A 23,144-nucleotide genomic window follows, 5' to 3' on the forward strand; every position below is an offset into this window, starting at 1 on the left:
CCAGCCGTACGTTGGCTACAAGATTTTCTACCATGTCAATGCTACCCACCATAGATGCACTTGCAGCAGAGCTTTCATCTCCCCCTTCCCTCAGTCAGTAGCCTAAATGTTTTTATGGCCTTGTTGTGTATTGCAGCATTGTCATGTGAACTGCTTTCATTAAGCCCCCCCATGTCTCCTCCCGAGGCCGATAAGGAGCCCTAGTGAAAAGCGGGGTCTTATCTCCTCCTCATGCTCTGACGCTGGCCCTGCTTTATGGGTATTAGCTCTTTTGTCCCCCCCCCGATCACTCTCACCCATTGCCCATGGAAGTTTGAAGGCCCAGAAAAGCTTTGCAAAAGACACCCACCCTCCTTCCCTCCCTCAAATCCGCTGTCTTCCTCCTTCGTTCCCTCTTTGAATCCTGCCTCCATATCATTTATCTCTGCACCCCCCCCCCCCTTTTCTCCTCCATTTGAGGGGGCTTTTGAAGGGGCATCCTCCTTTTTCTTCCAGCTGAGTTTGTTGACACAGTCAATCTAGGGTTCTCTTTCACCCCTGTCCACCACCCCTCTTTTTACCCTCGCCTTTGCCACCCCCACCCCACCTCACCCCTCCTCTCTCTCTGAACAGTAAAGCTGCCACAGCTGTGGACTGTATTAGCATAGCTGCTGAAGAGGAGGAGGGGGATGCTAAATATATCACAGCCATTACCTTTTGTTTGAGCGGTGACAGTTTTAAAACATTTCAGCTTTCAGGGAGCGAGCACAAGGAGCGCTACTATGATTTTATTGTAACTGCTTTTTAAATATGGGTCAAAAAGCTATCAAGAGAGCAGGAGGGGGTTCAGAGTGGTAGAAGCTGTGTGAATCCTGTTGGAGCCAAAAACAAGTGAGTAAGTCATTTGTTATAGACAAATGGATTAAGAACAAATTCACATAAAAAAAATAAGTGGCTGAACAACAAACAAGTCTGGTGGCCTTTACATCCTGCAGATGTTTCTACAACTTCCACCTGTGGTAAATTGAATTGATTGGACATGGTTTGGAAAGGCACACACCTGTCTATAGTTGACAGTGCATGTCAGAGCAAAAACCAAGCCATGAGGTCGAAGGAATTGCCTATAGAGCTCCGAGCTCCTTCTGCAGCATTGAAGGTCCCCAATAACACAGTTGCCTCCATCATTTTTAAATGGAAGAAGTTTGGAACCAACAACTCTTCCTAGAGCTGGCCGCCCAGCCAAACTGAGCAATCGGGGAATAAGGACCTTGGTCAGGGAGGTGACCAAGAACCCGGTGGTCACTCTTACAGAGCTCTAAAGTTCCTCTGTGGAGATGGGAGAACCTTCCAGAAGGACAACCATCTCTGCAGCACTCCACCAATCAGGCCTTCATGGTAGTGGCCAGACGGAAGCCACTCCTCAGTAAAAGGCACATGACGACGGCTTGGAGTCTGCCACAACGCACCTAAAGACTCTCAGACCCTGAGAAACAAGATCTCTGTTCTGATGAAACCAAGATTGAACTCTTTGGCCTGCATGCCAAGCATCACTTCTGGAGGAAACCTAGCACCATGGCTTGAGTAAAGATTGAACTCAAGCCAAATCACTTATGTAAATGTGATTTATTTTATTTTTATAAATTAGCAAACATTTCTGAACTGTTTTTGCTTTGTCATTCTGGGGTATTGTGTGTAGATTGATGAGGGGAAAAAACTATTTGAAACACAAAAAGTCAAAGAGTACAGTGAAGGCACTGTACTTGAGTTCAGTTGCTTAACAGGGGTAAACTTTTAAAAACAATTACTGATCTTAACCAGATCACAAATCCTAGTTTTGATGAAACAACTACACCCTAGGTCGAAAATAAGTTACATTATATAATAACATTAACATAATAACATAACATTATTAATGGTCAAAACAACAACGTTCTTTGATGTATCTGACTCGCCATGTCTCACATCACATGGTTCTTGCCAGATTGAGCCCTTTGCCATCCTGGTGAACACAGTGAGGTCCACGGTCCAGGACGCAATGGGTTAACAGTTTCATCCAGCCCAAGTAAGTAACTAAGACTGAGCATGTCCCCTGGGTCTGAGAAATACACTTTTATTGGTACTGCAAAAAATTATCAGTGTCTGCTTGTGTTTAGCTGGTTTTACAATCGGATGTGTATGTGCATGGTGTACAGTATGTATGTTTCATATCAATGCAAATTGGTAGCACTTTTTTTTGTTGCCATGCAGTCACATTTTCAGAAATTAGAGGTTGGCATTTCTTTCCTCGTTGTCTGAAATGAGGTGGGTGTAGAAGGGTTTTCAGGGTTTGGGAGGGGACAGGAACTTGGGCTTGGGCCCAGCTCAGGACAGTGGTAAATTACCATGGATGGCGTGAACCCCGAGTGTGCAGTGCCCCACTGTGTTTTCACAGGCATCGCTGCCACAGAGTGGGGGGCTCCATCCAAAACTCTCATAAATGTCTTTGCCCCTCAACAAAGGAGCCAATATCTGTTTCTGTGTGTGATCGTGTTGTTGTTTGTATGGAAGAGGAGAAACGTGCAGTTTGTCAATGTTGGTCAAATGAAAGTATTCTATTTTGCACAGACTCCATACACGATTGTCCACAGGTCATTTGTACACCCGTCTACGCACTACTACTCTGGGGTTCAACACTTCACATTGTACATTTAAAGTCTGTTGAGCACTTGAATTTATGACAATGTTATCAGATGACCTAATGATAGTTTAGAAATATTTGTTAGGTTTTGACTTGCATGAATGGTCTAGTAGAGCACTTTCCTTTTTCATCATGCTCTTTTGAAAGGTTCAGAAGTTTACAATTTCAACGCAGCTACAGGTTGTTATTTTTTCAACTACAGTATAAGGGTTGTGCTTTAATCCCCTAAGGTCGATGTCCATGCCCCTGGGGAATCTAATTAGCATAACATAAAAATCCCCATACAAATATGTCAGTCTAAGCTAGAGATATGGTATCTGTGTTTTTGCATTGGATGCCTCGCAATCCATCGCATTCGCCTATGTAGCACCATTTCTCTGTAAACAGGAAACAGGAGTGTCAGGAAATGATCGGACTTGCTGAAGGGGGGGATGGGGGAGGGTCTTTTATGCTTTCTTTTGGGTTGAGTAACAGTGGCCTAGGACTTTATCACCCCTAGTGGAGAAGGAGATGTGTTGATAAATTGGGCATCACGTGTCTTAGTGACGTGGAATTCAAATTGCCAGCAACAAGAAAAGCAGCGTCCGGGTGTATGGTTTCCAGCTCGTTTTTAGTCTCATACAATTCACTAAGTGCCAGCTTGTTGTTGTCCTGAGGTGGAATGTATACAGCAGTCACGAAAACACAGGAAAACTCTCTGGGTAGGTAGAAGGTTTCGGCATTTGACCATCAGGTATTCCAAGACGGGTGAACAATAGGTCGAGAGTCTGCATCAAGGGTTGGAACCAGTTCAGGGAACTGAACCGAAAACCAGAAAATAACTAAATTATTTGAGGAGTAGAACCCGAACCAGAAACGAAAATGATCTATACTGTTCCGGAACAGAATCGTTCATTTAAAAGCATGGGAACTGGTTAATAACATTTTACATTCCGGGCATTTTATTCAGTCCCACAAAAAACGCAACAAAGCGCCTATGCAAAGCCCTCTGTCACTCAAACATATTCCAGAGTTTGCCTGCCAGAGGGTATGCAGGCTTACCTGCCTTTCCCCTCTGAAGCATAGGTTGCTGTAGTCTACTGACAGCGTTACAAGCATGATTCAGAAATTAGGGAGATATGTTTAAATTAATGGATTAACTTTTTCAATGCTAGGTCAGGATACTATAGTTATCACGTTTCACATTGGATTGATTAACTACAGAAATACATGTTTTTAATTCTAGTGCTGCTCTGCACACACAAGTTGTTAACTAGCTAATGTTTTCTCTGGTCCAATGTTAAACCAACTCGGGAGTTCAAAGACATCGATTCTTTCATAGAAGCTCCTCCATATAATTCTGTGGGCCTAATTCAGATAATGCATGTCATAACAAGATGCCCAGCGCTTCCATTATCCTCTCTTGCGCTCTCCTCACCCGCAAAATTTCAGTTGCATCTCGCACCCAACACTGTGACTGGCAGGACAGTGTGTGTGTTTGTCTTTCATTATGATTAAACTACCTGCCCCACAGGACACCTACAGCACCCTATGTCACAGGAAGGCCAGAAAGATCATCAAGGACAACAACCACCCGAGCCACGGCCTGTTCACCCCGCTACCATCCAGAAGGCGAGGTCAGTACAGGTGCATTAAAGCTGGGACTGAGAGACAGAAGCTATTTTTCAATCTCAAGGCCATCAGACTGCCATTCATCCGCCGCCATCACCAGATGTTTCAGCATGATGATGCACTGCCCCATGTTGCAAGGATCTGTACACAATTCCTCGATGCTGAAAATGTCCCAGTTCTTCCATGGCCCGCATACTCACCAGACAAGTTAGCCATTGAGCAAGTTTGGGATGCTCTGGATCGAAGTGTATGACAGCATGTTCAGCCATTAAAAAGGAGTGGGACAACATTCCACAGGCCACAATCAACAGCCTGATCAACTCTATGCGAAGGAGATGTGTCGGGCTGCATGAGGCAAATGGTGGTCACACCAGATACTGACTGGTTTGCTGATCCATGCCCCTACTTTTTATTTTAAGGTATCTGTGACCGACAGATGCATATCTGTATTCCCAGTCATGTGAAATCCATAGATTAGAGCCTAATTTATTTATTTACGTTTCCTTATATGAACTGTAACTCAGTAAAATATTTGAAATGGTTGCGTTTATATTGTTGTTCAGTATACATATAAAATCCTATAAAATCCTTTGTTTACAGTGTGGTTACATTTTCTGTCAGAACAAATGTACAAAAAGAACACTCACATGAAAAGAATACACCCCTTGAATATACATTCTTCCTTCCAAACTGGAACTCAAAGCGCTCAAGTTTTTTTTTTTTGTGGAGGCGACTGACAAGAGTATGTAGTTCAAAATGTATTATTTTACAAGTTACTTCTGTTGTTCTAGCTAGGGCATGAGCAGGTAGTGGTCATTTACCAAGGAAAACTACTAGGCCTAGATTCAGTCACATCAAGAGTTAATTAACCGGTGATAGCTGACACTTGCATAGCTGATGTTTTGGAGGTGTCCAAGGTGTAACTGCATTGGAGCTGTCAAATCGTCGAGCAGCTGCTCTTGATCATTGTCAGGAAGCCACTCCCATCCCACTCCAGCGTTAGAAGTTCAGAACAAGAAAGTGTAGGCTACATAGAAATAATGAGGTTCAAATTGAAAATCATTCAACAAAGTTAGGATTTCTATCAGCCTAATCAAGCTGTAGATTACATCTCACATTCCAGTGTTTGAACTTGTAAACAAGGCTGCATGAGATTTATCTTAATTATACTCTCAACAGCCAATGGCAATTCCCCCACTTTAGGTAATGCCAACAGCCGCTTGTGGATTTGACAGCTCTATTACAGTGTCACCCCCGACACCGCCAAAACAACCGCTCTGCGGATGTCTTTGGTGGTGTTCCTGCCTGACTACATTGCAAACACCTTCCAGATATCACAACACGTGGATACGTGTTTAATATATCAGCAAACCACATATCTTATGATACAGCAATCTGGTGCCCAACTGCATAACATGTGGTTGTCGTGATCTAATCAAGGTGATCAATCACTATCTGTTCAAGGTTAAATCAGAACACAAGATACATGTTAGCACCAGGTACTGTATATACAGAGCTAAAGGAATACTCTCCTTCACACATGCCACGATTGCCAGAAATAATATTCTATGGGACACACTAGAGACAGTGCTGCTGTGTACTAACCAAAGAACCAAACCTCAACCATGCCATTTTCTTCAAATGGAGTGATGGTCAACAATATTATAAACTCCACGACCTATACAGAAGACCTATGCATCTATTCAATATGCAGCAATGTAACTCAGTATCTATACATCAGTAGATTACACATATATAAAATACATTGCGTCTCCAAAATATATATTTTTTCTATCGTTTTAATGCCATGCGGAATCGGCTAATGAAAGTTACATTTAGAAAAGGCTTTTTAATAAACATTTCTGAATGTCAAGATTCCCCAATGGGTAAGGCAGAAACCATCCAAATACTTATCGCCCACCAGAGGAATATACAGTGCCTTCAGAAAGTATTCATACCCCTTGACCTTTTCACACATTTTGCTGTGTTACAGCCTGAATTTAAAATGGATTACATTGAGATTTTGTGTCACTGGCCTACCACACACAATACCCCATATTGTCAGTGGAATTATGTTTTTAGAATATTTTAGAAATGTAATTAAAAAATAAAGCTGAAACGTCTTGAGTCAATAAGTATTCAACCCCTATGTTATGGCAAGCCTAAGTAAGTTCAGGAGTAAAAATGTGCTTAACAAGTCACATAATATGAATGGACGCATTCTGTGTGCAATAATAGTGTTTAATATGATTGTTGAATGACTACCTCATCCCTGTACCCCACACATACAATTATCTGTGAGGCCCCCAGTCGAGCAGTGAATTTCAAACACATATTCAACCACAAAGACCAGGGAGGTTTCCAGTGGCTCGCAATGAAGGGCACATATTGGTAGATGGGTAACAAAAAAGAAAAGCAGATATGGAATATCCCTTTGTGCATGGTGAAGTTATTAAATACACTTTGGATGGTGTATCAATACACCCAGTCACTGCAAAGATACAGGCGTTCTTCCTAACTCTGTCGCTAGAGAGGAAGGAAACCACTCAGGGATTTCACCATGAGGTAAATGGTGACTTTAAAACAGTTACAGTTTAATGGCTGTGATAGAAGAAAACTGAGGACGGATCAACAACATTGTAGTGACCTAATTGACAGAGTGAAAAGGAAGCCTGAAGAGGATAAAAAAATATTCCAAAACATGCATCCTGTTTGCAACAAGGCACGAAAGTAATATTCCAAAACATGCATCCTGTTTGCAACAAGGCACGAAAGTAATATTCCAAAACATGCATCCTGTTTGCAACAAGGCACGAAAGTAATATTCCAAAACATGCATCCTGTTTGCAACAAGGCACGAAAGTAATATTCCAAAACATGCATCCTGTTTGCAACAAGGCACGAAAGTAATATTCCAAAACATGCATCCTGTTTGCAACAAGGCACGAAAGTAATATTCCAAAACATGCATCCTGTTTGCAACAAGGCACGAAAGTAATATTCCAAAACATGCATCCTGTTTGCAACAAGGCACGAAAGTAATACTTCAAAACATGCATCCTGTGTGCAACAAGGCACGAAAGTAATACTTCAAAACATGTGGCTAAGCAATTCACTTTTTGTCCTGAATATAAAGTGTTGTTTGGGGCAAATCCTGCTACATCATGTTATGGGTATGGTTGTAATCGTTAAGGACTGGGATGTTTAAGAGGATTAAAAAAATATGATGGAATGGAGCTAAGCACAGGCAAAATCCTAATGTAAAACCTGGTTACGTCTGCTTTCCAAAAGACAGAGATGAATTCACCTTTCAGCGGGACAATAACCTAAATCACAAAGGCCAAATATACACTGGAGTTGCTTACCAAGACGACATTGAATGTTCCTGAGTGGCCTAGTTAGTTTGACATAAGTCGGGTTGGAAATGTATGTCTAGCAATTATCAACAACCAACTTGACAGAGCTCGAAGAATAATGTGCAAATTTGTGTGATTTGTGTGATTTGCACACAATCCAGGTGTGCAAAGCTCTTAGACTTACACTGAAAGACTCACAGATGTAATTGCTGCCAAAAGTGATTGTAACATGTATTGACTCAGGGGTGTGAATACTTATGTAAATAAGGTATTTCTGTTTTTTAAATCTTTAAATTTGCAAAAATATTCTAAAAACATGTTTTCCCCTTTTCATTACGGGGTATTGTGTGTAGATTGAGGATTTAAAAAATATGTAATCAATTTTAGAATAAGGCTGTAATGTAACAAAATGTGGAAAAAGTGAAGAGGCTGAACTCGTTCCAAATGCACTGTATACAGAAAGTATTCCTACCCCTGGACTTATTCCACATTTTGTTGTGGAATTCAAAATGGATACAACTTTTACAATTGTCACCTATCTACGCAAAATACCCCTTAATGACAAAGTGAAAACATGTTTTAAGACATTTTGGCACATTTAAAAAAAATTAAATACAGATATCTTATTTACATAAGTTTTCAAACCCTTTGCTATGAGACTCGAAATTGAGCTCAGGTGCATTCTGTTTCCATGACTTGGGAGTCCACCTGTTGTAAATTTAACTGATTAGACATGATGGACACACACCGATCTATATAAGGTCCCACAGTTGACAGTGCATGTCAGAGAAAAAAACAACAGATGAGGTCGAAAGAATTGTCCGTAGAGCTCCGAGACAGGATTGTGTTGAGGCACAGATCTGGGGAAGGGTACCGAAAAATGTCTGCAGCATTGAAGAGCCAAGGACACAGTGGTCTCCATCATTCCTAAATGTAAGAAGTTTGAAACCACCAAGACCCTTCCTAGAGCTGGCCTCCCGGCAAAACTGAGCAATCGGGGGAGAAGGGCCTTGGTCAGTGAGGTGACCAAGAACCTGATGGTCACTCTGACAGAGCTCCATAGTTCCTCTGTGGAACCTTCCGGAAGGACAACCATCGTTGCAGCCCTCCACCAATCTGGCCTTTATGGTAGAGTGGCCAGATGGAAGCCGCTTTTCAGTAAATGGCATGACAGCCCACTTGGAGTTTGCCAAAAGGCACCTCAGACCATGAGAAACAAGATTCTCTGGTCTGATGAAACCAAGATAAAACTCTTTGGCTTGAATACCAACAAGTGTCACATCTGGAGGAAACCTGGCACCATCCCTACGGTGAAGCATGGTGGTGGCAGCATCATGCTGTGGGGATGTTTTTCAGCGGAAGGGACTCGGAGACTAGTCAGGATCAAGGCAAAAATGACTGGAGCAAAGTACAGAGAGATCCTTGATGAAAACCTGCTCCAGAGTGCTCAGAACTTCAGACTGGAGCAAAGGTTCACCTTCCAAGAGGACAACGACCCTAAGCACACAGCCAAGACAATGCACGAGTGGCTTTGGAACAAGTTTCTGAATGTCCTTGAGTGGCCCAGCCAGAGCCCGGACTTGAACCCGAAAATAGCTATGTAGCAACACTCCACATCCAACCTGACAGAGCTTGAGAGGATCTGCAGAGAACAATGGCAGAAACTCCCCAAATACAGGTGTACCAAGCTTGTAGCGTCATACCCAAGAAGACTCAACGTTGTAATCGCTGCCAAAGGTGCTGAGTGAAGGGCCTGAATACTAAATGTGTAAATAGTAAATGTGATATTTCCGTTTTCTTTATACATTTGCAAACATTTCTAAAAACCTGTTTTTGCTTTGTCATTATGGGGTATTGTGTGTAGATTGAAGAGGGAATAAAAAATTTAAAGAATTCTAGAATAAGGCTGTAATGTAACAAAATGTGAAAAAAGTCAAGAGGTCTGAATATTTTCCATATGTGTATATATATATATATATATACTATATATACACACATATATATATATATATATATACACACACATACATACGCACGCACGTGTGTATAGATGAACTCAGCAAAAAAAGAAACGTCCCCTTTTCAGGACCCTGTCTTTTTAAGATATGAAAACTTAGGACACTAGAGGCCTTTCTACTGACTCTGAAAAACACCAAAAGAAAGATGCCCAGGGTCCCTGATCATCTGCGTGAACGTGCCTTAGGCATGATGCAAGGAGGCATGAGGACTGCAGATGTGGCCAGGGCAATAAATTGCAATGTCCGTACTGTGAGATGCCTAAGACAGAGCTACTGGGAGACAGGACGGACAGCTGATCGTCCTCACAGTGGCAGACCACGTGTAACAACACCTGCAGAGGATCGGTACATCCGACCATCACACCTGCGGGACAAGTACAGGATGGCAACAGCAACTGCCCGAGTTACACCAGGAACACAATCCCTCCATCAGTGCTCAGACTGTCCGCAATAGGCTGAGAGAGGCTGGACTGAGGGCTTGTAGGCCTGTTGTAAGGCAGGTCCTCACCAGACATCACCGGCAACAACGTCGCCTATGGGCACAAACCCAACATCGCTGGACCAGACAGGACTGGAAAGAAAGTGCTCTTCACTGACGTGTCACGGTTTTGTCTCACCAGGGGTGATGGTCGGAATCGCGTTTACCGTCGAAGGAATGAGTGTTAACACAGAGGCCTGTACTCTGGAGCGGTGTGTCACAGCATCATCGGACTGAGCTTCTTGTCATTTAGGCAATCTCAAAGCTGTGCATTACAGGGAAGACATCCTCCTCCCTCGTGTGGTACCCTTCCTGCAGGCTCATCCTGACAATACCCTCCAGCATGACAATGCCACCAGCCATACTGCTCGTTCTGTGCGTGATTTCCCGCAAGACAAGAATTTCAGTGTTCTGCCATGGCCAGCAAAGAGCCCGGATCTCAATCCCATTGAGCACACCTAGGACCTGTTGGATCAGAGGGTGAGGGCTAGGGCCATTCCCTCCAGAAATGTCCTGGAACTTGCAGGTGCCTTGGTGGAAGAGTGGGTTAACATCTCAGAGCAAGAACGGGCAAATATGGTGCAGTCAATGAGGAGAAGATGCAGTGCAGTACTTAATGCAGCTGGTGGCCACACCAGATACTGACTGTTACTTTTGATTTTGACCCCCCCTTTGTTCAGGGACACATTATTCAATTTTTGTTAGTCACATGTCTGTGGAAGTTGTTCAGTTTGTCTCAGTTGTTGAATCTTACGTTCATACAAATATTTACACATGTTAAGTTTGCTGAAAATAAACGCAGTTGACAGTGAGGACATTTCTTTTTTTGCAGATATATATATATACACACACACACACACACCACACACGTATGCATGTATGCATATACAGTGGGGCAAAAAAGTATTTAGTCAGCCACCAATTGTGCAAGTTCTCCCACTTAAAAAGATGAGGCCTGTAATTTTCATCATAGGTACACTATGGCAGACAAAATTAGAAAAGAAATTCCAGAAATTCACATTGTAGGATTTTTTTATGAATTTATTTGCAAGTTAAGGTGGAAAATAAGTATTTGCTCACCTACAAACAAGCAAGATTTCTGGCTCTCACAGTCCTGTAACTTATTATTTAAGAGGCTCCTCTGTCCTCCACTCGTTACCTGTATTAATGGCACCTGTTTGAACTTGTTATCAGTATAAAAGACACCTGTCCACAACCTCAAACAGCCACACTCCAAACTCCACTATGGCCAAGACCAAAGAGCTGTCAAAGGACACCAGAAACAAAATTGTAGACCTGCACCAGGCTGGGAAGACTGAATCTGCAATAGGTAAGCAGCTTGTTTTTTTTGAAGAAATCAACTGTGGGAACATTTATCTCCCTCGATCTGGGGCTCCACGCAAGATCTCCCCGTGGGGTCAAAATGATCACAAGAACGGTGAGCAAAAATCCCAGAACCACACGGGGGGACCTAGTGAATGACCTGCAGAGAGCTGGGACCAAAGTAACAAAGCCTACCATCAGTAACACACTACGCCGCCAGGGACTCAAATCCTGCAGTGCCAGACGTGTCCCCCTGCTTAAGCCAGTACATGTCCAGGCCCGTCTGAAGTTTGCTAGAGAGCATTTGGATGATCCAGAAGAAGATTGGGAGAATGTCATATGGTCAGATGAAACCAAAATATAACTTTTTGGTAAAAACTCAACTCGTCGTGTTTGGAGGACAAAGAATGCTGAGTTGCATCCAAAGAACACCATACCTACTGTGAAGCATGGGGGTGGAAACATCATGCTTTGGGGCTGCTTTTCTGCAAAGGGTCCAGGATGACTGATCTGTGTAAAGGAAAGAATGAATGGGGCATGTATCGTGAGATTTTGAGTGAAAACCTCCTTCCATCAGCAAGGGCATTGAAGATGAAACGTGGCTGGGTCTTGCAGCATGAAAATTATTCCAAACACACCGCCCGGGCAACGAAGGAGTGGCTTCGTAAGAAGCATTTCAAGGTCCTTGAGTGGCCTAGCCAGTCTCCAGATCTCAACCCCATAGAAAATCTTTGGAGGGAGTTGAAAGTCCGTGTTGCCCAGCAACAGCCCCAAAACGTCACTGCTCTAGAGGAGATCTGCATGGAGGAATGGGCCAAAATACCAGCAACAGTGTGTGAAAACCTTGTGAAGACTTACAGAAAACGTTTGACCTCTGTCATTGCCAACAAAGGGTATATAACAAAGTATTGAGATAAACTTTTGTTATTGACCAAATACTCATTTTCCACCATAATTTGCAAATAAATTCATAAAAAATCCTACAATGTGATTTTCTGGATTTTTTTTCTCTTTTTGTCTGTCATAGTTGAAGTGTACCTATGATGAAAATTACAGGCCTCTCTCATCTTTTTAAGTGGGAGAACTTGCACAATTGGTGGCTGACTAAATACTTTTTTGCCCCACTGTATATATACACACACAACCGTTCAAAAGTTTGGGGTCACTTCGAAATGTCCTTGTTTTTTAAAGAAAAGCATTTATTATAACATCAAATTGATAAGAAATATACTGTAGACATTGTTAATGTTGTAAGTGACTATTGTAGCTGGAAACGGCAGATTTTTTATGGAAGGCATATAGAGGCCCATTGTCAGCAATCATTACTCCTGTATTCCAATGGTACATTGTGTTAGCTAATCCAAGTTTATAATTTTAAAAGCCTTTTGCAATTATGTTAGCACAGCTGAAAACTGTTGTCCGGATTAAAGAAGCAAAAAAACTTTAGACTAGTTGAGTATCTGGAGCATCAGCATTTATGGGTCCGATTACAGGATCAACATTTCCAGAAACAAAGACCTTCTTCTGAAACTCGTCAGTCTATTCTTGTTCTGAGAAATGATGGCTATTCCATGAGAGAAATTGCCAAGAAACTGAAGATCTCATAAAACGCTATGTACTACTCCCTTCATAGAACAGCGCTAACTGGCTCTAACTAGAATAGAAAGAGTAGTGGAAGGGCACAGTGCACAACTGAGCAAGAGAAGAAGTACATTAGAATGTCTAGTTTGAGAAACAGACGCCTCACAAGTCCTCAACTGGCAGCTTCATTAAATAGTACCCGCAAAACACCAGACTCAACGTGATAAAGCTAACACAACGTGCCATTGGAACACAGGAGTGATGGTTGCTGATAATGGGCCTCTGTACGCCTATGTAGATATTCCATTAAAACTCAGCTGTTTCCAGCTACAACAGTCATTTACAACATTAACAATGTCTACACTGTATTTCTGATCAATTTGATGTTATTTTAATGGACAAGAATGTGCTTTTCCTTCAAAAACAAGGACATTTCTAAGTGACCCCAAACTTTTGAACTGTAGTGTATGTATACACATACACACAAAAAGACACTACCAGTCAAAAGTTTGGACACACTTACTCGTTCAAGGGTTTTTACTATTTTCTACATTGTAGAACAATAGTGAAGACCTCAAAACTATGAAATAACACATATGGAATCATGTCGTAATCACCCGACCTCAACCCAACTGAAATGGTTTGGGATGAGTTGGACTGCAGAGTGAAGGAAAAGCAGCCAACAAGTGCTCAGCATATGTGGGAACTCCTTCAAGAATGTTGGAAAAGCATTCCAGGTGAATCTGGTTGAGAGAATTCCAAGAGTTTGCAAAGCCTTAGTCAAAGCAAAGGATGGCTATTTTGAAGAATCTCAAATATATTTGAGATAACTTTTGGTTACTACATGATTCCATATGTGTTATTTCATAGTTATGTCTTCACTATTATTAAACAATCTAGAAAATAGTAAAAATAAAAGTAAAACCATTGAATGAGTAGGTGTGTCCAAACTTTTGACTGGTATTGTATATACACACACACGCACGCGTTCTTTTACGACTTATTCTGTGAGCACCCATCCTAATAAATAGTCACACGTTCAACATATAAAGAAAAAAAATCAACATATTTATATATCTAAGGAATGATTTCCTATCCAAATTCAATTACAATTTGGCCAAACCCCACCCTGTCAACCATGCTTTTAGTGATACACATCTATACAGCAATTTGATTAAGAACTATCTTTCATTCTATCAAATTTGAGAGGCATGAGCGGAGAAATGGTTCATTAAAAAAATTCAAACTAAACATTAAAGTAGTAACAATGCTGTGGTCGGGAGGATGTGCTCAACCGTAATCCTATCTTTTCCTGTGTCGTATCAAGTCAGGCTTAAAAATCAGCTTTTTTGTTGTATCAAGTCAGGCTCAAGTCAGCTTTAGAGAACAGAACAGCCTATGGAGAAAGGGTGAGACCCCTTCAGTCTCTGACAGACAGAGGAAGACAGACAGCAAGTGAGGGGAGGGAGGGAACCTCTGTGCTGGACACAACCTACTGTAGGTACAGTGCCTTCAGAAAGTATTCACACCACTTTTTCTTTGTTAGAGTCTGAATTTAAAATGGATTACATTTAGATTTTTTTGGTCAATGGCATACATACAATACTCCATAATGTCAAAGTGGAATTATGTTTTCCTGAATTCTTAGAAATTAAATAAATATGAAAAGCTGAAATGTCTTGAGTCAATAAGTATTCAACCCCTATGTTATGGCAAGCATTAACCAGTTCAGAAGTCAAATGTGCTTAACAAGGCACTAAAGTATAACTGCAAAAAAATGTGGCAAAGCAATTAACTGTTTATCTGGGGCAAATCCAATACAACACATTACTGAGTAACACTCCATATTTTCAAGCAGAGTGGTGGCTGCATCATGTTATGGGTATGTTTGTAATCGTTAAGGACTGGGGAGTTGTTCATGATAAAAAGAAACAGAATGGCACTAAGCACAGGCAAAATCCTAGAGAAAAACCTGGTTCAGTCTGCTTTCCACAATAACCTAAAACACAAGGCCAAATCTACACTGGAGTTGCTTACCAAGAAGACAGTGAATGTTCCTGAGTAGCAGAGTTACAGTTTTGACTTAAAGCTGCTTGAAAATCTATGGCATGACTTGAAAATGGTTTAGTAATGATCAACAACCAATTTGACTGAGCTTGAACCATTTTGAAAAGGATAATGGGAAAATGTTGCGCAATCCAGGTGTGCAAAACTCTTAGAGACAGCTGTAATTGCTGCCAAAGGTGATTATAACATCTATTGACTCCGGGGTGTGAATACTTATGTAAATGAGATATTTCTGTATTTTCAATAAATTTGCAAAAATGTTAAGAACCTTTATTTCACTTTGTCATTAATGAGGTTTTGTGTGTAGCTGGTTGAAAAATAAATGATATTCAATCCATTTTGAATTCAGGCTGTAACAACTAAATGTTGAATAAGTAAAAGGGTATGAATACTTTCTGAGGGCACTGTGTAGGGTGGTCTGATCTGTGTCGTAGTGGCTCTAGTCGGAGTCTGAGCTGTCAGCCGTGGGCTGTCTAAGAGCCTCCTCTAGGGGTGCCAGTGTGCCGTCCCTCCTCACCCCCATTGGTCTGATCAGCTGCTGCCTGTGGAGCACAAAAACAGACACAAACAACATCACAACTGGGTCGTATTCACTAGGCAACAAACTGAAACAGAAGTAAACAAAAATTAGAATTCAATAAATGAAAGGTCATTTATTTTCAATGACTTCTCAATAAACTGAAAAGCAGAAGCTATTTCAAAACATTTTACATTTTAAATTCAAATCACTTCCTGAATTTACTATATTCTATTCAAATTGAGCACAACCCGTTAGAAACAAGAATATGACTTTGTGATATTCACAAGTTTGGAAATCACAGCAGGAGAAAACAAATATTCACCAACAAAGACTAGGGGGAGTACAGAGGAAAACAAACATGTTATACAAACCAGAAGATGTCTCAGTCACTCAAGGTTGAGAAGAGGATGCACCCCAGAAGGATGCTTGTCAAGCAGTAGAAGGGCGCATTTGCCGATGTACTGTTAGCTTATAATGTTTACTTTGCTACCGGTAGAAATGTAGTAAAGTTGGCTAAACATAGTGGTAAGTAGAACTAATATAATTTTTTCTCCAACCAGCATAGGCCTACCAAGCGAAGTTAGCTAACATTATCCCATTTCAATGTTTTTAAGAGTGTTTAATCACAAATTGTCTATCTAGCTAATAACTGATCATGTCAATATGGCTAGTTAACATGCTAACTTTCAGGGGATAAACTAGATGTCTATTTTAGCTTGCCATCTATAGTGGTGCTGACAGTAGTCTTGACTGACAACTACCAGGATGAGGACTTGTCGATGTCAGGGTCTTTCCGAAAGGTCAGATCTCTTATAAAACAAGCTAAATGGCACGTTTGCTTAGCTAGCGAGCTCCATGCCAAATGGATAGGCTACCCTCACGTATCTGAAAAATAATTGATCAATTGATGTTTACTGATCATGAAGAGCATTCAGTTACTTGCTGTATAAATGATGGTAGAGATACATGTGGAATAATAGAAAATGCGTAGTTCTGACTGTGCTCTTCAAGAGGTGTTGATATTAAAACCAAACAGTTATAACATTTATTTAAAAATCTCTTAAAAACGGCATGCAGTGGTCAATGGTTTTAGCGGAGCTGGGGGTCTCCTTGCCCCACAGCAGCCAAACCGAACACTCTACACTGTATTGTAACGTTTTATTGATAACAACCTGTAATGGAACCGAACAAGAAGCATATAGAACATTTGTTATTTAAGCAGATGCTTAGTCCCAGTGTATGGATTCAGAAATCTTCCCCTTCAACATGACACAATAGTGTACAACGCCCACATGTTTCATTTGGTAGACAAATCTGTTGCTGCCACAATCCACATGCGCTGCTTTGAACCTCAAAACCCTTTGTGTCATGCATTCTACACCTTCTAAAGAGGACCGTTGTTGAGTGGTGGTGGCACTTCTTTTTTTTCTTACATCTGGCGCTCAAGAACCCTGGCTGACGACCCGTCCCCCCCTTCATTCACTCAAACACATGTGAACACACACACAAACTCTTATTGTTGGTCATCTCCCCTTCCACGCTCTCCTCTCCTCTGTGGGTCAGTTTAATTACAGGATCAGTGCTCTGTGTAATCTCCTCAAAGCCACACCAGGCCCTCTATCCTAATCCAATTATATCTGCACTGTGTGCCACCAGCTCCCTCTCAGATGTGTTATCACAGAATTAGCCAATCAAAGTCTTAAAACCATGGCTACATTTGCATTCATTTGCGCAATTCAAACACAAATTAACATATAACTCCTCATTCCTGGTTCCTCCCCCCAAAAAACAGAGTAAAGCTCTGGAGGAGGACTATGATAAAGAAGACTTGGAGGTGAGCCATGTAATATGATTGTGTGGTATGAATACGGCACAAAGGAAATTTGAAGATCTTATCTCATGTCCTTTCAGTGGAAAGCACTAAATCATTTGTTTTATAAAAAAAAAAAAGATACGTAAGCTGGGGTGAGTTCTGACGACTACGCACAACCCTGTTTCACGGTGCCACATCCTCTATTAAATGTGTAATGAAACCATCAACAATAACCAAGACATTTTACATTACATTTAAGTCATTTAGCAGACGCTCTTATCCAGAGCGACTTACAAAGACCAAAAAATATTAGAAACACTTGCTCTTTCCGTGACATAGACTGACCAGGTGAATGCTATGTTAAATCACCTGCCAAATCCACTTCAATCAATGTAGATGAAGGGGAGGAAACAGGTTAAAGAAGGATTTTTAGTGAGACATTGATTGTGTACTGTATATGACAGGCTATGGCGGAAAGATGGCAGGTTAACGGTTATGGGGTCAGTGTTGTTGAAAGATACGTTTTTGAGGTTTAGCCTCCTTCAGGACACTTCAGTATCTCCAGACAGAGAGTGCCATTCAGCCATCCACCTGTCCCAAGCCAATCCCAATCACATCAACCAGAGATGGGCTTTATAAAGATATAATAAGTTCTAACAGGGTGAAAAACAAGATAATGAGAGGAGAAAGGAGAAAGAAGAAAAGAAAAAAAACACCCACTCACTGACAACACTCCTACATTGTAGTCCGTTCTACCAATTAATCCCATGGTGCATCCTGTCCTGTTCCCCACTCTGCAGGATCTGAGGACCCAGGCAATCAGATATGGTTTGTGTAGGGGGTCAGATTCAGAGCATGTGCTAATTGGAGGAGCAGGTAAGCTGCGAGGGGAAGCACATTCTTGCAGGGCCCTGAGCCATCTCCTGAGAGCCCATCGTGGCATGTTGGATAGGAAAGGCAGCAGCTGGTGACTGTGGTTGCAGCAGCTGGTGACTGTGGTTGCAGCAGCTGGTGACTGTGGTTGCATCACAAATGGCACCCTATTCCCTATATAGTCCCAGCTCTGGTGAAAAGTACTGCACTATGTAGGGAATAGGGTGCCATTTGGGATAAAAACCTGTGTCATCACCCTCTCCCTTTCGCCATGTCTACTTGACACTGACCGACACAGCAGAATAGAGAGCTGGAGGGATACAGGAGGAGGAGGAGGATCTGGCTTCAGAGGAAAGGAATCAACCTCTTGTAGACAGGCACACGCGTCTCATTACGACTCAACCCCCTCTCTGTGGCTGAACAATGACAACGTCAGCTTTTCTTGTGTCTGTAAACATAGTCACCCCAAAACCAATGCCTCTTCTTTCTAATTGTGCCTATGTCTCAGTCCTACTCCCCTGTCAGTTAGCGTACAATGTTTGGCTCGTGGGCTGAATGAAGAGAAAGGTGAATAAAGGGAAGTAGACATGTTATTAAAAACCCTGACATAAAGTACCACATAAAGGAGTAGAAAGGAGCCGAGGGCTTCCGACCCCACTGTGTGGGCCAATTAGGACGCTAATTAATGGCGTTCTGGTAATGATGCAGCAGCGGCACGCCAACAGCGGCGGCTTCCATTGACTCCAGCTGAATGCAGCGGCAGCCGAGGTGGTATGGCCGGGGCCTAATTGAGCACCGGGGCTAACGGCAGGAGATTCTTCCTCAAATGAACTGGTTGGCAGGGAGCGCGCTCAGTGTCACTCAGCCTCGCATCCACATCATTCTCTGAGTAGCGCTAGGTTCTGCTTGCTAAGGAAAGGCCAGTATGAATGAAGACATCAGACGTTCAGGTTCAGGGGGACAAATAATAAGCCATAGGGAATCATTCAAACAGGATACAAAGCTATATAATTCAGAAAGGTTAATAATCTGGCATTGAGGGTTACAATGAATAGAAACACTGCTGGCAAACACAGTTGTTGTTGCATTCATACATGATGAGGCTGTGTGGTGGTTGGTTTACCTTGACAACTTGTCAAACATGTTGACCAATTTCTGGGCCTCGTACTCTTTCTGCTCCTCAGTCATGTCTTCGATGGGGTTAGGCATGGGCTCCTCCACGTGACCCGTGATGGGGTTGATGCTGAGACAGACAGAGATAGGACAGAGAGAAGACGTAATGTGTGTAACATTTATTTAACTAGGGAAGTCAGTTAAGAACAAATTCTTATTTACAATGACAGTCTAATAATGATGGTGAAAATGACCCAATGCTTGACTGTCCTGAATGTTTGGCTAGAACGCAGGGCTGTTCAATTCTGGTGCTAGAAGGCCAAAACACTTCTGTTTTTTGTTAATACCTGGTAGATAATGGCACTCACCTGGTGTCCCAGGTCTGAATAAGACCCTTGTCCCAGGTCTGAATTAAGTCCCTTTTAAGAAGGAGAGGGTGAAAGCCAGAAGTGTTTTGGCACTCCAGAACCAACATCGAACAGCCCTGGCCACTAGAGTGGCACTTAAGTGGTGTCACGTAAAAGTGATTGATGAAACACCCCTTGGCCCAATGGATTCTGTTGTAGTTAAATAAATGTTGTGGCACTCCCATGATACACCCTAAAGCCAACACAACATTTAATCCAAACATTTAGTCATTCAAAGCAAGGCATGTGTGTCTATGGTCATGTATTCAAAGCTTCTGCCTACTCACAAAGGTTTAGCCGATTTGTACTCTTCGGTGTCAGAGTCTTCGTCGTCTGAGTACAGAGTCTCTCCTCGCCCCCCTGCCAGCAGGCCTCGAGCCACCAGGAGTCCTGCTGCATTACCATACCCAGTGTACTTCAACAGGTGGTCCACTGGAGGATTAGAGGGGGAGAAATCAGTACAACACCATGGACAACTGTACTTTATGTAGGGATGGGGGTTTGAAATCATTTCACTATTCGAATAGTATCATACATTTTTGTTGGATATTCGAAAAACAGTTTAAAGACAGACATAACAAGGATAATTTTGGTATTTGATTTAAGACCCCTTAAAGTATATAAAAATAGAGTTTCAAACATTTTACTTGGCCTTACTGACATTAGCCCATAGAAACACATTCACTACATGGAACAACAGAACAAAATTCCTTTAGATTTTTTTGGGTTGGACTTAAGTGTCTGTGGATTCGGACCCCTCACCTTTTCCCATTTTTTTTTGCCTTACAGCCTTATTCTAAAACAGATTTTTTTTTTAATTTACCCTCAAACTTTTTGCCAGTTAAAACAAATATATATTTTTTTAAATACTGTATTTATATAAGTATTCAGATCCTTTGCAATGAGACTCGAAATTGAGCTCAGGTGCATCCTGTTTCCATTGATTATCCTTGATGTTTCTACAACCATATTGGAGTCCACCTGTGGTAAATTCAATTGATTGGACATCATTTGGAAAGGCACACAACTGTTTACAGAAGGTCAATGCCAAAGGGGCTTCAACAAAAAGTAAAGGATCTGAATACATATGCAAATGTGATATTTCAGTTTTGATTTTGAATACATTTGCAAAAAAATAGAAAAATCTGTTTTTGCTTTGTCATTATGGGGTATTGTGTGTAGATTGAGCTGGGGAAAAAACAATCTAATCCATTTTAGAATAAGGCTGTAACATAACAAAATGTGGGAAAAATCAAAGGGTCTGAATACTTTCTGAATTGCCTGTACATCTGAGAGATAAGAAAGATCAGGAAAAATGTTATTAATTATAGTTTTTTTTGTGTTTTTTTTTACATGTCTGTAACCCCTTATTTCTGGCACTAAACAGTCTCCACAGTATCAGTCAAAAGTTAGAACACCTACTCATTCAAGGGTTTTTCTTTATTTTTACATTGTAGAATAATGTTGAAGACATTAAAACAATGAAAAAACACATATGGAATAATGTAGTAAGCAAAAAATATTGGATTAGATTTGAGATTATTCAAAGTAGCCACTCGTTGCCTTGATGACAGCTTTGCACACTCTTGGCATTCTCTCAACTAGCTTCACCTGGAACACTTTTCCAACAGTTTTGAAGGAGTTCCCACATATGCTGAGCACTTGTTGGCTGCTTTTCCTTTACTCTGCGGTCCAACTCATCCCAAACCATCTCAATTGGGTTGAGGTCGGGTGATTGTGGAGGCCAGGTCATCTGATACAGCACTCCATCCCTCCCCTTCTTGGTCAAATAGCCCTTATCGGGTCATTGTCCTGTTGAAAATCAAATGAGAGTGGGACTAAGCACAAACCAGATGGAATGGCATCTTGCTGCAGAATGCTGTGGTAGCAATGCTGGTTAAGTGTGAATTGAATTCTAAATAAATCATAGACAATGTCACCAGCAAAGCACCTCTACACAATCACTCCTCCATGCTTCACGGTGGGAACCACACATGGAGATCATCCATTCACCTACTCTGAGTCTCACAAAGAGACAGCGGTTCGAACCAAAAATCTACAATTTTGACTCCAGACCAAAAGGACAGATTTCCACCGGTCTAATGACCATTGCTCGTGTTTCTTGGCCCAAGCAAGTCACTTCTTCTTATTGGTGTCCTTTAGTAGTGGTTTCTTTGCAGCAAATTGACCATGAAGGCCTGATTCACACAGTCTCCTCTGAACAGTTGGTGTTGAGATGTGTCTGTTACTTGAACTCTGTAAAGCATTTATTTGGGCTGCAATTTCTGAGGCTGGACACTCTAATGAACTTATCCTCTGCAGCAGAGGTAACTCTGGGTCTTCCTTTCCTGTGGCGGTCCTCATGAGAGCCAGTTTCATCATAGCACTTGATGGTTTTTGCAACTGCACTTGAAGAAACACAAAGTTCTTGAAATTTTCCGTATTGACTGACCTTCATGTCTTAAAGTAATGATGGACTGTCATTTTTCTTTGCTTATTTGTGCACGACCGGCTCAAAAATCGGTTAATTAGATTTTTTTAATTTTTTTACATTGGATAAAAGTAGAGACTCAGAGCTACAAAATGGTATATCATACATAGAGGTCGACCGATTAATCGGAATGGCCAATTAATTAACTTTTCATAACAATCGGAAATCTGTATTTTTGGACACCGATTTTGCCGATTTGTCTTTTTCTTTTACACCTAGGCAAGTCAGTTAAGAACACAATCCTATTTTCAATGACGGCCAACTGCCTTGTTCAGGGGCAGAACGACAGATTTTTACCTTGTCAGCTCTGGGATTCAATCTTGCAACCAATCTTGCAACTAGTCCAACGCTCTAACCACCTGCCTCTCATTGCACACCACGAGGAGGCTGCCTGTTACGCAAATGCAGTAGAAACCAAGGTAAGTTGCTAGCTAGCATTAAACATCATAATCACTAGTTAACTACACATGGTTGATGATATTACTAGTTTATCTAGCGTGTCCTGCATTGCATATTTTTTTTATTTTACCTTTATTTTACTAGGCAAGTCAGTTAAGAACAAATTCTTATTTTCAATGACGGCCTAGGAACAGTGGGTTAACTGCCTGTTCAGGGGCAGAACGACAGATTTGTACCTTGTCAGCTCGGGGATTCGAACTTGCAACCTTTCGGTTACTAGTCCAACGCTCTAACCACTAGGCTACCCTGCCGCCCCATATAAATCGATGCAACGATGGGGGATGATTTAACAAAAGCACATTTGCGAAAAAAGCATAATCATTGCACAACTGTACCTAACCATAAACACCAATGCCTTTCTTAAAATCAATACACAGA

At 41.6% G+C, this 23,144-nt stretch overlaps 1 protein-coding gene across 1 annotated transcript in view; it reads right to left on the reverse strand.

Annotated features, from left to right (window-relative positions):
- Positions 1 to 4,796: 4,796 nt before the first annotated feature.
- Positions 4,797 to 23,144, reverse strand: part of ric8b (RIC8 guanine nucleotide exchange factor B) — a 37,078-nt gene continuing 18,730 nt past the window's right edge. The window contains 3 exon segments of the mRNA XM_029634573.2: positions 4,797 to 15,632; positions 19,420 to 19,539; positions 20,104 to 20,248. Of these exon segments, the coding sequence (XP_029490433.2) occupies positions 15,530 to 15,632; positions 19,420 to 19,539; positions 20,104 to 20,248 (368 nt within the window). The 3' untranslated portion in view covers positions 4,797 to 15,529.

This window comes from Oncorhynchus nerka, linkage group LG25, assembly GCF_034236695.1.
Source record: "Oncorhynchus nerka isolate Pitt River linkage group LG25, Oner_Uvic_2.0, whole genome shotgun sequence".
In the NCBI taxonomy this organism is placed as follows: domain Eukaryota; kingdom Metazoa; phylum Chordata; class Actinopteri; order Salmoniformes; family Salmonidae; genus Oncorhynchus; species Oncorhynchus nerka.